Raw genomic sequence first — 17,240 nt, forward strand, 5'->3', positions numbered from 1 at the left:
TAGTTCACCCAAAAATGAAAATTTGTCGTCATTTAATCATCCTCAAGTTGTTCCAAACCAAAGGAAGATATTTTGAAGAATATGGTTAACCAGATCCCATTGACTGCCATATGGAGGGGGGAAATATGGGTCCCAAAAACTCTCTGGTTACAGAAGTTCTTCAAAATATCCTCATTTATGTTCAACAGAAGAAAGAAGGTTTGGAACATCAGAGATTAATAAATACTTTAGACATATTTTTCATTGCTAGCTCATGTAAACTAATTTAGTTTATTTTTAGTTGAATATGTTTCTGTCAGAAAATGTCTGTTTCTGTCATTTGTGGCCAGTATGATCTGATTTGTCCCCGTTGTGATCAGTGTTTGTGCCTGACAGCAGCACTAGATGGCACTGTTCCTCTTTGTCAAAGAAGCAGGTAATGATTTCTAGACCAGAGGGACCTACAAAATAAGTCTTATGGCTCTCCATTTATTATCCTTTTATTAGTTTAATTTCTTCAGTCATACCTATCAATAAATGGCCACTTATATTTCACCATAAAACCTTTTAGTAGCTTTATGGCTGTGGTTTGTGAGACACAGTCTAGTTAGTAGTATAGGGTTTATATGTCTACAATTTCTTAATCACTATTCATTCAAGAGCTTTTGTTGTAAAGAGGAATAATTTGACCCATGCTGCAGCAATGAGCTCTAAAAATACATCACAATCACCGGTTACTTGCAGGAAATTAACCCTGAAGACACATTCATTATCTCTGCCTGCCATTCGTCACAGCTTGAAAATGAAGCCCGTTTCATGCATCTGCTAATTTACTAATTAACTGATGCATATTTACTACATTATCCGTGCATAAAGGAATATGGCTATTTAAAGGATTTTGGGAATGACTGAATATTTACACCGAAGCGTTTAGGATTTCGTTCAACTTTATATTATGAAAAGGCTGTGTAAACGAGAGAACTAGTGTTTCGCACATAGAATCAAGCTTTTTTAGTAGGCTTCGTATTTTTATTTGCATTGTTTTTATAATATGTAAATTTGCGGGTAGAAAAATGCATCCCAATGTAAAATCAAAAAATGACTTCTTATTTACATTGGGATGGATTTTTCTACCCACAAATTTACATATACATGTATAATATTAAATCAATAAATAATTGTAATAACTGTTATTGATACATATACCTAGAAATGTAGATCTACTATTTGTAAAAGAGAAGTTTAAGACATAGTGTTTTTCTTTTGTTTATTATTAACCTATTATATCAATACGTTATACATCTCTTTTAGGCTTCCTTAAGCGAAGCCCCGCCCCTTGTGCGTCAAACCCCGCCCCCTGCGCATGTGTGCCTGTGTCGGCATTGGTGAGAAATCAGCGCTGGAACAGATGAGGGAATGTCAAACTTGTTGCCGATGCCCGCGGCTCAACACATCCGACACAAGGATACATGAGAAAATCCTCCTGGAGCCACAACCATTTGATGGAACAGCGCGTACAGCACGGACAATATTAAAGAAAATGGCGATTAATTTCTATGCTGAATACATTTCAAACTGTGGCGACAAAAGGGATCCTGGGCTCTCCAGTTTATAAACGCGCGCGCACCCACGGCGGCGCATTGGGTTTCCTCACAGGACCGAACGCACGCGCGAAGTTCTCCTCAGAGGAGCGCCGATTTAATGCTTTCATTTACTCTTTTTGAATTCATGTAAGTGTTTTTAATATTGTATAATTAGTCGGGCTCGCATTGCATTGGAGATGTGAACATGGGACATGTACTACGCGCGCTGGTTTGCACTCCTCTGGATATATGTTGAACGACTTGGGGACGTTACGCGTTGAATGATGAGTTTTATGAAGATGCACGTTTTCCAGGATCGTTGCATTGAGGATATACATAGAGGAGCTCGCGCTTTTATGCTTGTGCTGGATTTGAGGTACTTCCAAATGTCATCTGATCCCTCACTTTCGCATCATTACATGTTTATTAAAATGCATGTGAAACAAAAAACTTAATATTTTTTAAATAATTTTGTTGTTGAAAATGTATAATTATATGGATTACTAAATTAGCTCCTGAGGCCAAAAAAAAAAATGTTTGAAAGTACAAAAAAAGGATTGTTTGATTTATTTATGTCTCTTTTTTTATTTGCAGTGACAAACAAACAAAAGGAATTTAATACCCATAGACTGAAAATGAACTCTAATTATAACAGTGCCGGATTTCATATGAAAGGGCCGTCAGTAGCTGTGGAGCCGATGATGGGTCCCCTAAACGAATCCCCCATGCAGGGACTCAACTTCGTCTCAAATAGAGACCAGTATGGATTCCAGACTCATGGCCATGGGGATATGCTCACTATGGGAGTTCAGCCACAGCATCAACTCCACATGCAAGGACCGTTCAACCATCAACCTCCTAACCACGACCAGCACTCACATCTGTACCAGGATAGCGTACCCTCTTGCCTGCATGGGGACAGACACATGGGTTTTAATAGCAGTAACGCGGGTCACCCGCATATGTTTGAAGGAGGATTCGGTCAGCAGCTCGCGGAGGCGCAGTCGCGGGAATGCATCTCGCAGCAGCATCAACAGAGAATGGCCGCCATGCCTGAGTTTCAACCGCACGGCCATCCGAACGGGAACAATGCCGTTCCAGCACCGTGTCTTCCCCTAGACCAGTCACCGAACCGCGCCGCTTCGTTCCACGGCCTACCGTCCTCGTCCCCTGAAACCCACAGACTTGAACATTACAGGCTTTTCCCGCAGGGCCGGATGGGGGGATCAGAGCACTGTTTTCCCTGTGATCCTCTGACGGGGAATTTCGATATGACAGGATTCTCCACCCCGGATAATTCAGAGCACAAACCGCCCTATTGTGAAACGGGGAACCAAGTGGCAGGGGGTCATTTTTCCACTTGCAACCGAAGTGGTTCCCGAGGGCCCATGATGGGCGGCTCGAAAGTCGACCAGCAGCTACCTCAGCAAAACGTGTTTTCGGACCGATTCGGGAACAGAGGGAAAATGGACCCGGGGGTTAACGCCAGACACCACCTCATGGCGCAGCAAAGACCGGGACCTGTCGCCAGGCAGAACCCTGGCTCTCCAGCCCTTCCGCGTTTTTATCACACTCCGGACTATGTAGCGAACAATGCGGACGTTCAAGGCGGTGGCCCGATGGTCCACGTTCAGCATGGCCACCTCGATCGGCCCATTCATAGACTCAACAACCATAGCATGCATCCCTTCGGGGAGCCAGTGTTTGATGTCCCCCAGCTTGCCCCTCAGCCCCCACATCACCCTCACCTCAGCTCACTGCCTTATTTGAATATGGCGAAAAGGCCACGGTTTGATCTCCCAAATGGCTCGGCTGGAGAGAGCTGCAGCCCCCTAAGCAACACCTTACATAATCGGTCCAATCTTGAGAGCCACCTCTCCCCCTCAGCTTTCCCCTCTCCCATGGGGGACTTCACATCTCATGTGACGGATGGGTTTCCATCGGGCCCCCTACCCTTGAGCTCCGGCCCGCAGCAGCAACAGCAGCAGCGGCGGCAGAACGCAGCGATGATTATCAAACAAATGGCATCGAGGAGCCAGCAGCAGAGAATGAGGCAGCCCGACCTGCAACAGTTAAGTCTCCACGGGGACGTCACATCAAACGGCATGGTGTGCCGAGGCCCTCTGGGTAGTGTGTCTCAGTCCAATTTTGAGAAGAAGCATAATTTTCATGGAAACTTTGACAGCCCCCACCTACCTCAAGAAAACTCATGGTTTCCTGAGCCACAGCAGCATTGTAGAGAAACAAACACACATGCCTTGGAGCAGGCGGAGAACGGACACGGCATTATTTTTAGACAAGGCGTCACAAGCATGGACATGCAGTCTTTGAATTCTCCGGGAGCGCATCACCCGTTCGAAAATAATGTCAGCAATCCTCTGCAGATGCAGTCTCCTGATGAGAGCAACATGCAGGCAGGCGCACCCACAGACAGGAGGCCGGCTGAATTCGGAGGAATGGCGATGAGAAGGCAGCACAGCTTCCCTCCTGGAGGGCCGAGTCAACAGGGAGCCCCCCAGAGCAATCCTCCAGGATTTAGCTCCTCTCCAGGGAATTATCCCGCCCATCCCGAGTACCTCTCCAACCAGCACCTGTCAGTCAATAAGCTTGGGGCCCTCTCTTTGGGGAATTTGAACAAAGCCAGTACAAAAGACAGTGTGTTTGGCCAAAGCTGTCTGGCAGCGCTTTCCACGGCCTGCCAGAATATGATCGCCAGCCTTGGGGCCCCAAACCTCAATGTGACTTTTAATAAGAAAAGTCAAAACGAGGCCAAACGCAAAGCAGGTCAGGTTGAGCAGGACATAAATAGTAGCGGCCCAGGGGCAGAGTATTTCCAGAGCAATGCTTCTCAGAATAGTCAAACGACGCCTTGCTCTGGGAATAACAACAATACGATGACGGGTCAAAGTGGTACGGGCCAGATGGTGAAAAGGGAAGCGAGCACCCTTTCCCCAAACGATAACATGGAGTGTGGATGTGAGGGGAAAATGGCAACAGGCAGTGGCAAGGGGAGGGGGAAGAAGAGACGAGACAGTGGGCACATCAGTCCCGGAAACTTTTCCCCTCCATGCAGCGGCGGTAACCCCGTCGTCAGTCCGGGTCAGCAGGGCTCCGCTTTGAGCATGGGTTTGGAGAGCCGAGGGAAGACCCCGGAGAGGTCTCTGGTCTCCCCTTCCTTCGGGAAGCCCGACCTGGCCACCTCAATGGACAGCGGGATTCAAAGCGTGGGCAAATCGGATGGCGTTTCGCCGTGCATGGATTATTTAGATGAAGCCAGCCCCAACTACAGCACAGAGGACCCGAGGCCTTGCAGAGCTGGCGTGAAGTGTAATTCTGAAAACAGGGCGGGCTACAGTGACGCGCCCTGCATGGAACAGGTGCGGACGCCATTGAGCAACACGGGCCAGGACGAGGTGCATCCTCTGGAGATTTTGCAGGCTCAGATCCAGCTGCAAAGGCAGCAGTTCAGCATCTCCGAGGACCAGCCGATGGGAGGCAAAGCGGGCAAAAAGGCAGACTGCCAGGCCGCTCTGAACGGAGAGTGCACCCTGGCCGGCTCTAGCCCGGTCACAGGCAAGGGCTCCGTGAATACCATTGACCTTGACTCTCTCATGACAGAGCAGCATGCCACCTGGTACGTCCCCGGCAGCAAGGCTCTGATAGAGGACCCCGGGAACGACAAGTGCCTGGGATTCTGGGATCGAACACGGGGCCAGAGTGACAACAAAGAAGGTAAACTTCATTGACTTGCAGTGAGAGCATGATGAATTGGTGTTTTTATGGACTGTTGAGTTTACTTTGATGGCTTAATGGTTGAATAATGAACAACCCAAGGTAGCTTAACCTCAGGCGCAGGGACCCATTTACAACTAATCTGTCACCCAGAAGTGAGCTTTAATTAGCACACTTTAAAACACTCAGTCTTCAGCTGACAGAAAACAGGATGCAAAATAATAATTAACCCACTGACAGCAGAGAAAGTTTGTTTGGCTCTGCAATTTGCAGTACAAATTGCAATATATATATATATATATATATATATATATATATATATATATATATATATATATATATATAATAGCAGTAGTATTCATGTTTCTGATATTATTGAACATTTTACACAAGACATGCAAGCAACTAAAATATATACAATGTAAAATCCTACATTTTGGGGCTTTCACTAAATGTTTTGACTTACGGATTATTTTTTTATCTAATACACAGAGAGGATCTGTAATTCAGATTTTAATGCAATTTAAGTGCATTCAGATCCTAAGTGCAGATCCTTTTTGTGTTTTAAATGTAAGTACAGATGTAAGCGTTCATTTTATTCTGAAACCTGTGCTGTGTTTAGAAAATATGTCTCCAATGTGTTCCTGGTAGCGTAAGTGTTTTTACCCCAGGCTTTCTTATCAAATTATTTACTGGAAACTTTACACGGCTGTTCAGATGTATTGTCAACGGTATAAAATATCAGTCAAGAGCATCGTAGGTCACGCAGCTCCAGTTCCTTGAATTTCTCGTTGAATGCCCCAGCTAAGGCATGGGTGTTCTTGCGTTATTGTGGAAACAAACATTGTCTGAGGAGGTTAGTGCAGCCAAGTTTGCGATTGATTTGACTACAGGCACGTTAGAGCTCGCAGTGGCGTTATTAACCCTTGAGGCCTGATAACAGAGGGTTAAACGCAGGCATCGGGCGCAAGGCCAAGATTCAGTGCAGTTTTAACTCCGAATTCTCTTCCCTGTCACTTCATGCTTCTTGATTGGTCCCGTCGGTCCTGCAATCGCGCGCCATCAGATATGTCATAATCAGACGTGTGGCATCACATTCATGAGGGGATGTGTTTGATTTTCAGGATAGTTGAGAGGAAGGTCAAAATGATTTTCTTTACAGGAATATCTCAAGCACGTGCAACTTGCAACACAGCCAGATGCACAACAAACACACCGGAGACCACAAATGTGTGTTTTCTTTTTTTTATCTCTATTTCCATCTTTTGCGCCAGGTTTTGTTAAATGATTAAGATGAAATTATTTATTTTGTTATCTGCTTTTAATTTTTATTTGATATATAATTTTTTATACACACACACACAAACACACACACACACACACACACACACACACACACACATAAATATAAAATAAAACAATATATGTATATTACTGCTGTTAAATCAATTAATTACATCTTGCATACCTTTTTATATCGTGTGTGCGTATAAACAAAAGCTTTTATTTTAGATTATAATAATCACAATTAATCAATATGACAGCACTAACATATATATATACATATATATATATATATATATATATATATATATATATATATATATATATATATATATATATATATATATATATATATATATATATAATACTTTTTTATTGTAAAAAATGCATTACCAGCTAAGCAAAAGATATTTTATGGTATAAAACGCAATAATTTCAGGAGTGTGATTTAGATGCATCTTGACCAAATCTAGAACAGATGTAAGTTTGAAAAGGCATGTTATCAGAATGCAATCTGATCAGAAAGTCCTAGCTATCTCCGACTCTGAGTTTTTTCCCCACTATTTTGCCTAATAAATAGAGAAGGTTGTCAGATGCAATTTCTCAGACGGGGCTGTCGGATATTCTGACAGCTTTGTGGTTTTGAGAATAAACACTAAAGGCCAGAACAGACAGAAAACAAAGGAGACGATGCAATGGTCTCCTGGGAAAACGACTCAAAACAACACTCCAGAAACAGTCGGAGAACACAGGTATAGCGGTGCGTTTTGTGAGGAAGGGACGTCAGTGATGTGAGGAGAAAAGAGGGCTTGATATCTATGTGGAAAATATCAGCAAACAGTGTACACTCCAAACGCTGTGTAACTTGCAAAAATGAGCTTTGAACATTTTCCCTGTTTGTCAGACAAAGCTAGATATCTCAAAAAACACATTTGTAAGCAGTGTGCAAGTTGCATATCCTAAAATAACCATCCGTAGCTTTGAACGTTTTCCTCATTTATCATAAGTACTCGGTTGTTTTCATCTGTTGTAATTGTCATTTGCATACAGCACGGGCTCTTTGTAATTAAATTTATTCAGCTAATATCTCCCGTTTGCGTGATCGATAGCGATTTGAGCGTTACATGTGCAGATGCACACCTTTCTGTGGGAGTGTTTGTTTGCTGAGCAGAATTAATTAGTCTCTTCTTGTGTCCGTGTGATACACTGTATTTTTCCGCCAGGAATGTCAGGGTGGAAGCACAAAAAGAACACACACACACACACACACAATCTTGTCTTGGCATGCATTGAATTCCACTTCAGCGTTTTGTCAAGGGACAGGCCTGTATCGTCAGAGATGCATCACTTTGATTTGTGCATCATCTCTCCATGATAAACATTCAGGAGCCGCTGACCTAAAAATATCAATTCTGACATTGTTTACTCACCAACCCTGAATTATTATCAGGTTGCACTTTATTTGGTAATTACAGTGTCCTTGGTATGTATGTAACATGTATTTACCATAGTAATAACACTAAAGTATGCATAATTAACCCTATAGTAAGTAAATGTAGTTAATTACAATCACTCAATACTTAAATATATAATTACACTGTAATAAAGGATAACACTTAATTTTACATCATCCTTGTGACATATGTTACATGTATTTACCATAGTAATAACAGTAAATGATGCATAATTTCATGCAACTAACCCTCAAACAAACCCTAATCCTATAGTAAGTACATGTAGTTACTTAATATTACTCAGTGCTTAAATATACAATTACACTATAACAAAGTCTGTGTTTACAGTGTAATTATACTGAGTAATAATAATTACATGTACTTTGTTTAGCTTCGTTGCATGTAATTAACCACAATTTATAGTAATTTCGACATTTACTAATGTAGCGTATGTAACACAAAATAAAGTTTTACCTAATATTATTATGTGAAGCACAAAAGGAGATATTAGGCAGAATGTTCAAGCTGCCATTTTCCGTAAACAATAAAAATGCACAGTGATTTATTTTAAAATTACAAAAGTGCTATAATCTATCATTACAACTCTATATTATATTTTATCACCCAGCTGCAATCTGCTAAACACATGAAGATATAATAAAAACGAACATTTTTCTGTAAAGTGGCTTGGAAACGACATGAAAGTGCTATACAAATACATTTTGTAATTGAGCACGTTGCAAGTGAGGGTTTTTGTGTTTAAGTTTATTTGCCTAGTGTTTTCCACAATTCATATTGTTTCAAAGCAACTTCACCGAACATACTTGTTACAATTACCATGAGTCTGAATGACTCGAGGCGAGTAAATAATGACTGAATTTTAATTTCTGCAGTGCTTCTTGTGGCTTAAATGCCCAGAGCCGTTACGGCTAGATCATCCCTCGAGCCCAGAGCCAAGATGTAAATTTTCCGTGTCACCTCATATGTTGTTGTAGTCATACGTGTCTCTAAGATCACTTGTGTTTCTTCTTAGCCACCCCACCCTCAGAAACATAAACCAACAAGTTTCTCCCCCCTCGTTTGTAAGTGAGCGGAGCCTGTGAACGGCATATGGAGCAGAAGGGTGTTGCTTTTCCATGCGTACGCTTTAGTGCATGTGTTGCGCTGGCCAAGAGAACACGTCTAAGAGCCAGACAGAGCAGTCAGCCATCCAGACAGCAGTCAGCCATCCAGACTGGGCCCCACAGCTGGCCCGCTTTCCCAGCCCTTCCCCTCTTCCAGCTTCAGGCCCGGCGCTCATGAAGGCGATCCCTGTCCGCGGTGTGGCGGCGGGGAGGGGGGGGCAACGGCCCCAGGGCTCTGATGTGAAACTCCTTTAGTGCTTTGGGCCCTCGAAAACTGTGAAAAGCTCTTTCATATCCCTTGGCCTGAGTCCCGCGCTCTCTTTAGAATATTTTAGAATAATTTCATTCTAATTTGTCAATGGAAATTCAAACCATATAACAGCATATAAAAACAGGTTCTGGAGGGACTAGTTTATGTAAAAGAGCGCGGCGGTGCCAAGCTATTTCCACGCTCTTGTGCGGGGAGGAACCCACTGCGTCCCCTGCAGTTCTGCTGGCTGCCGTTGAGAGACTCGCCATATAAGCGCTTAACAATGATATGGACACAATCCCGGCGTTTGAGTAATGAAGTCGGCACTGTCGGGATGATTTGCAAGATGGAGTTTAAAGGACGAGTTCGTGCAAAAGTTTGAAGAGTATCCTGGCTGCTCTTTAACATGTTTGTTTTGAACGACCCTACAAGTTCCTTCAAAATATGAGGATTTTAAATATGGAGGAAGAAACAAACACTAAAATTATTTGGCAAAAAGGCTAACAGCTACAGGTTTTATTTTACTACGCACAATAAAGCATTGAGCAACAAAAAGCTCACATTGACTACAACATAATCAGTTATTAATGTTTTTTGCATGGTCATAATTTCTTTCTAGCCTGGCTAAAATGACGGTGCTCAATTAGTATATATATATATATATATATATATATATATATATATATATATATATATATATATATATATATATATATATAGTATATAAACAATCAACTCCATGCACAACTGTGCAACGTGCTTTCAAAATCTTTAGTAAAATTGGAATAATATTTTAATAAAGGGTAAAAAAGGCAATTTTCCTTGGCCTGGATGCGATTTTGGCCACTTCTGTAAACTGCGTTTCCAATAAAATGCCTTATTGAGATTGAAAAGTCAGTGTTTAAGTCACATTTTATTATTGCATTCAGAAAATAATGTGAAATACCTGTAAATGAATTGTTTTCAAACATTATGAACACCATAAACTCGATTGAAATGAAACGCATACGGTAAGGCTTTATTTTATTGTTTCTATATGTACTTACTGTAGTAATAACACTAAACTATGCATAATTACAAGTTGTACATGTAATTCATTAATATAACTTAATAAGTATCTGAGTAAGTACAATGTAACTGTGCCTTTAAAATAAAGTGTAGCCAAATATGTTTCTAAAACAAGCTAATTCATTCTAAACCGAGTGATTTAAAGCTAAACTGAAACTATCGGTGTGTGGGAAATGTGTAATTCAGATAAACTGATAACTAAGCTCTCATTCGGCACAAATACAAAAGGTGCAGACGTATAAATATAGTGTGTAAATCATTTGAGCTTTCATCATTCGGAAAAGACTGGCCAGGGTATGAGGGTCAGTAAATGATGACCACTGAAATGTGTTTAATTCCAGACGTCAGCGATGTGATTTTCATGAGTTTGTCCATTGTGTCTCCTCACAGGTCATGGGTAGGAGCGCTCCTCTGATGGCTCTCCTCAGCGTATTACTGAAAAAAAAAAGGTAAGGCGATCAAATCTATCAGATATATCCTTCACAGACAGACCTAGCAAGTCATTTTTGCTTGTGTGATTTCATATTCATGTGCAAAAATGAATGTTTACAAGCCAAATTCTCTGTGAAGAACTAAGAGAACGATCCACCAATCAGAGAACGCACTGTTACCATGGAAACAGAATTTGCTCCAAAAAAGCTCATCAGTCGCCGCCCACTCCCATAAAGCATTGCGAATGATGTAATCAAAACCGCCTCCTTACACTCTCAAACTACTGGTAAACCGGAATATATTTCAATAAACAAAATATACTGATTTAAAATATATTGATTATTATTTATTTATAGTAGATTATAATATGTTATATATGTTGTGTATAATACATGATTCAGTGTTAAGATACTATTATAGTTTTATTTATAATTTTTTTTAATTTTAGTTAACTTTTGTCCTTTTTATAATTAATTTAATACTTAATATATCTATTTCTTTTTAACGTCAGTTTAAGTTTACTAAGTTAACTAAATGATTATGAGAAATATTTCCTTACTAACATTATATATTTAATTGTATTTTATTTAAGTAAATAAAAATGTGTTTGTTTTTTAGTTTTAGGTAACTAATAACCCTGATATAATTATAATGATTATAAAATATTAACAATAAGCTGTTTTAAGTCAATAGTTATATATTAAAAGCTACGTATATATTGGAATATTTTGCAATTAACATAAAATATATAGATTATAATCTATTTACAATCACTTATATTGTGCATAATATATGTATAATGTTACAGAGATACTATTATAGTAACACTACTATAATTAGTTTTTATTCATATATTTTTCGTTTTATTTTAGTTGAAGTTTTATGTGTATATTTTATTTTAGTACATCAAGTTAAACTAAATGATAGAGAAATGTTTCCTCGCCAATTTTATATTTTATTTTAAAGTTAGTTTTTCTGTAACTAATAACACTGATGTAAAATATTTTATTTTATACTAATGATAGCTTTTGTGTGTTGATTGTTTGTATCATTCTATATTTTGACTTTTTATTAATTTTTATTAATTTTTTCCCTTTTCCATTGTTGCACTTTGAGATTCTTTGAAATGTATAGTGCGTTATAAATAAAATATTATTATTATTAGATGATTTGAAGTTAATGGACGCTTTCATCATTCGCAATGCATTATGGGATGCGTTGCGTTCGATCAGAGTGTGTGATCTTGTTGGTTTAGATCAAGGTTTGAACTCTTTATTTTTCATAAATGAGTAAAAAAACACTCGAGGAACGAAGGCCTCGCCGTGATCTGCACCGACTCTGTGCCATCTGTGTCCCGCCGTTGGAGCGCGCCGACTCCCGTCGCTATGTCCCGGCGAATCCACGGCGGCGGGATGACTGACATGTGTCGCGTCTCTCCACAGGTGCTGCTCGATCTCGCGGTGAGGGTGGGGGTGGGACCTGGAGGAAGCCACCCGCGGTGTCCGGAAACCTCGGGATGCGGGGATGGGGGTGGGATGGAGGGGCCCCTGCTGTTCCTCTCACTTCCAGATGCGACTTAAACTCATCCAGAACAACTCGAACCACTTTGGGACCTCGCTGGCTGCTTTCCGTGACTGTAAGGATGACGGCTGGCTTGGCGTTTTCCAGCAGTAATTGGATACTTTTTTTTTTTTTTTTTACTAGCCCCAGAGAAGCCGCAAAGCTCTCCGGGTGTCCGTAGAGCAAGTCTTCGGGCCAATGAAACCTCTGTAGATTGACTGGAGAGAGGAGAGACAATGGGATACAGGAAATACACAAGCACACCAGACTGGAATCTTGGACAGCGAGGCTCAATTGCTTTTAGTGTATTTTTACCATCTAAAGCCGTTTTTGCCGGGATTACCTCTTTTTTTTTTAAGACTTGCCAGTGAGGGTTTAACTAGTTAGTCTCTCTATAAATATTTATTATCCCTGTTTGTTCAACAAAGCTCCTTTATCGCCGTCCGCCCGAGAACATCATCTTTTTGGCTCACGTTACGGTTTAGAACTCTCGGAATTCTGAGCAGTAAAGACAGAATTCCGTCACACGAGTTCTAAAGCTTCCCGTTCTCCGAGGTCCGTGTCTGCGGTGGGTCAACCTTTTGACTTTGAAAGGCCAGTGGGGGTTCTGTCCTCTCCCTACTGTTTTTGGAAATTTGATATTCACCCTGAGAACATCCCTTTGTGACCTGCCTGGCCGGCATCGGAATGCCATTGTTTCAAGTCGAAACTCTCCTTTGCTTGGGTTTTCCCTCTTTACCGAGCCTCCATTGAGACCCTGAGCTTCCCTCTGCCTTTAAACCAACTGATGGTGAATATGTTTAGTCGGAATTGGCAGGCTATTCAAGCGAGGACAATGGTTGAAGACAAAAGACTTTCCTTTTAAGAAAATAGGTTTTCTTCTGGAGAGAAAAAGGTCTTTAACCAATTTTTTGGTCTTCAACACCTCTCTGTTTCCTTGTTCTACCTCCTTTCTCCGTTTTTATTTTCTTTCATTATTGTGATATACACGAAGCTTAAAGTGAAGTTATTTGTGCCCGCAGAGTTTTTTGTAAATAACCTGTATATTATGAATCACTTATTAACAATAAATATGTTGTAAATTATGCCTTTTCCTCCGAATATTCTGTCCAGCTGTCATCTCATGAAATATTTTCCTATGGATTGTGGCGTTCTTCCCGTGAGAGAAGCTAAATTAGCGCGCTCTCAATCCTAAATTGTTTTAAAAAGCGGTTTCTGTATGATTAGATCCATTTTTGTTTGATTAGGGGGCACCGGGTTTGAGATATGCCTGAGAAATGCCGTCTTTATGTTTACCCTGAACTAATCTTAAACAGTGGGAAAATAGTTTCAACCGAGAGAGAGAGAGAGAGAGAGAGAGAGAGGAGTCAAACGAGGAGACTGTTTGTGAAATGCTCGGCTACAAATCTCCAGTGGTTTGGACGGGCTTGGAGACTGCTGAAGTCTCTGGAGTATTGATCGTGATTACTCCGGTATTCTTTACGTAAATCACTGCTTATTGATAGTGGAACTCGTTCAAGGATGTGAAGTGAAATGTCGAGCATACAGTGCAATAGTTATTGTGTTTGCAAATCAACCAAGGGCCGTTTCCAAGAAGAATGTATGATGTGCATGTGAACGCACACGACATGTGATGATTACACTTAGCAGATGTTATCGTTCCTCTGATGCTTTTGTTTCCCATATCGAACTGAAATACAATATTGAAATTTAGTAATTGCACGGGCCCCAGATTATGCAAAATGACTAACGTGACATGGAATAAACAATTCATGCATAAACATCAGCAGAAATGTGAGCTACCAGCCGAATGCTTGAAACAAACACCGGACGTTGTGTTATCTGTGTTAGCGAGGAACATGACAGCTAAAAAAAAAAGAAACGTCATTTTGGGTTACGTTAGGGTTTAGAACTCTTGGAATTCTGATCAATAATGACTAAAGAGTTCTAAAGTGTGTGTGTGTGAGTGTGAGTGTGAGTGTGAGTGTGAGTGTGAGTGTGAGTGTGAGTGTGAGTGTGAGTGTGAGTGTGAGTGTGAGTGTGAGTGTGAGTGTGTGTGTGTGTGTGTGTGTGCGTGTGCGTGCGTGTGCGTGCGTGTGCGTGCGTGTGCGTGCGCGTGCGTGCGCGTGCGTGCGCGTGCGTGCGTGTGCGTGCGTGTGCGTGCGTGTGCGTGTGTGTGTGTGTGTGTGTGTGTGTGTGTGTGTGTGTATACACAGTCAAAACAAAAATGAGTCAGACACCAGATATATATTTTTTACAGGTTTGTGCAGGACACTATAGTTCATCTATATAAGTGAGGAGAGCAAAATGATTCAGACACTTTGAGCTGAGCATGTTTCGCTGAAGTGTTTCGTCTTTAATTGCTCAAATGACCTTTGACACCTCAGACTGAACTAAATGAAGCATTGCTCGGTCATTGGTTGAGCTAAATTGGTATTATCTAATTGTGTAGTTAAACCAAAAAGCTGATTGGTTGATTGATCCGTTACATCCCTTTCTATCAAAGTGATCTGACATTATCAAGATTTCTTGATGAGTTTGTGTCATATTTTATTACCATTTTCTAAACTATAGCGGATAAACTGTTATAATGTGAGAAGTGTTGAAGGTGTCTCAATAGATTTAGGTTTGACTGTATCTCAATCACTTTAAAAAAAAAAAAAATTGATTAATGGCGAGTTTTTAATATTTTTATAGTGTAATAATTTACTAATTACTTTCCAAATTAATGTAGAAAAAAACTTAAAGATGGTATATTTTAAATATTTGTTTAATGGCATATTTAAATGAATGAAGGCCAGAATCACTGACACTGATTTTTTTATTTTTTTTTGTTACATTAATGAGGATAAACTTAAAGTGTTACAGTATAATTGAAAGCTATAACAATTTCAACATGTATTAAGCTTTTAAAAAAAAAATGTAAAAAAATTAAGTGAATAATATTCACATAAACCCATTATAATAAATGTCATATTGACCCGTGGGCTTCACATATAATCCATAAACAGAAATTGAATAAGTTATCAAACACTTTACTGTTTGCGCTGCATAACTAATAAATGAAATATAGATGAATGCTTATTAAAGCTACAGTTTCCTCTGTTCCCTTTGTTCTGTGATGATCATTAATGACAGACATCATTAGCGGCTGCTGTCACTTTAAGATCTGCCGCTGCCGAACATGACGCAGATCTGACACGCTGTCACACACATCTATTTCCTCACAACTCTTTGAGTTATTTTAAAGGTGCTACGGTGGCCGACACAGGACAAAAATGCGAACAGAGAGTGATTAACGCTCTGTTAGAGCAGTTTGTCCATTTAGGGCTTCTGTAGAAACATGGAATAGCAACTTCACTGTAAGGGGACATGCGGTGTGTGTAGATAGAAATGCCTCATTCTAAGGTAATAAACACATAACGGTGCATTATATAAGGTGTTTATACTCAACTGAAAACATAGTTATGTGTATTATATTACATTTCTGTCAATAGATCCTCATAAACAGTACAGTACTGCACCTTTAAGGCGGCAGAAATCTCTGTGCTACTGATCGTTCAAGCATGAAAGAGAACTCAATACTGGCGAGCGTCTTTCGGTGTGTCGTGTGTGTGTCAGGACATTCACAGACAGCGCATTTGCTTTTGTCGTGCTTGAATGGTTAAAAAAAAGCATTGGCGTGAATAAGAGCGTGATCATAATGTAACGCTAGCCAAAGAATGACAGAAGAAACGGATGCTGCATTAATTGCTTTAAATATTTTTAACACGTTTTTTTAACTGAAAAAATGAATCGCATGCGTAAACATGTTCATTTTGACACCGCTAATAATGATCACACTATTTTTTTAGGGTGCGATTCACAATATTAACAATGAAATTTGTCTCAATAATCTCCTCATTACTGCTTATTAATAGTTAGTAAGGTAGTTGTTAAGTTTAGATATTGCTGAATTGAGGGATGTAGAATATGGTCATGCAGAATAAGGCATTAATATGTGCTTTACGTGCTAATAAACAGCCAATATCCTAGTAATATGCATGATAATGGTGAGAATTGGACCCAATAACTAAAGTGTTACCATAAATGTGGTAGCATGCGTGACTTTGAATGTTAAAAGATCATTTAGGTGGTGTGTTTTTCCTCTCTTTTACAAGGGGATAATCCTATTGATTTTATGATCCTAATTATGCGTCATTACATTATTAGTTGTATTTTATTATCTATGTTTAGCATTGCTGTTAGACCTGCAAAAGATATTTTTGGTTGCACTTTATTTTACAGCATGTGCACAGAAAGTACTGGTGATAGAAAGTAACCACAGGGGTTGGTTTAGGAGTAGGTTCAGGGTTAGCACCTAGTTATTACCAGTTAAACTGTAAGTACGTAGTAAGTAGTAAGGACCTTTTTTTAAAGATAGTCACTTGATTTTGAAACTAGAAATGTGAGAAATGGCACATCAGCCCCGTGCATCAAACCAGATGAATGCTGCGCTTCAGTTGCGATGTCACAGTGTTGTATCATCAGTCGTGTGTTTTGTGCCCTTTACACGTCTTTGATATTTGTGTCTCTGTTCCAGTGCAACGGAGAAGGAGTCAATACCACTGCGATTCTGATTCCCAAGAGTGACGCACCGTCTAAGAGACGGAATCTCTAACAGGAAACGCAGTCTGAAAAATGTCCTAGTGCAGTTAGGCCGAAGGTGCATTTTCTTTGGCTGGCGCCAGACATTCTTGCTCTTGTTTTTCCAATTTACTGGAGCTACAGTGAG

The 17,240-nt window shown here is 40.2% G+C and overlaps 1 protein-coding gene across 1 annotated transcript; it reads left to right on the forward strand.

Moving 5' to 3' along the window:
- Positions 1 to 1,329: 1,329 nt before the first annotated feature.
- On the forward strand, positions 1,330 to 13,551 carry mn1a (meningioma 1a). Its single transcript, XM_067433444.1, has 4 exons — positions 1,330 to 1,938; positions 2,157 to 5,294; positions 10,865 to 10,923; positions 12,349 to 13,551. Exons 2-3 carry the CDS (start codon positions 2,198 to 2,200, stop codon positions 10,873 to 10,875), a joined length of 3,108 nt encoding a protein of 1,035 aa, XP_067289545.1. The 5' UTR covers positions 1,330 to 1,938; positions 2,157 to 2,197; the 3' UTR covers positions 10,876 to 10,923; positions 12,349 to 13,551.
- Positions 13,552 to 17,240: the final 3,689 nt, after the last annotated feature.

Source organism: Pseudorasbora parva, chromosome 23, assembly GCF_024679245.1.
Source record: "Pseudorasbora parva isolate DD20220531a chromosome 23, ASM2467924v1, whole genome shotgun sequence".
NCBI classification, from domain to species: Eukaryota; Metazoa; Chordata; class Actinopteri; order Cypriniformes; family Gobionidae; genus Pseudorasbora; species Pseudorasbora parva.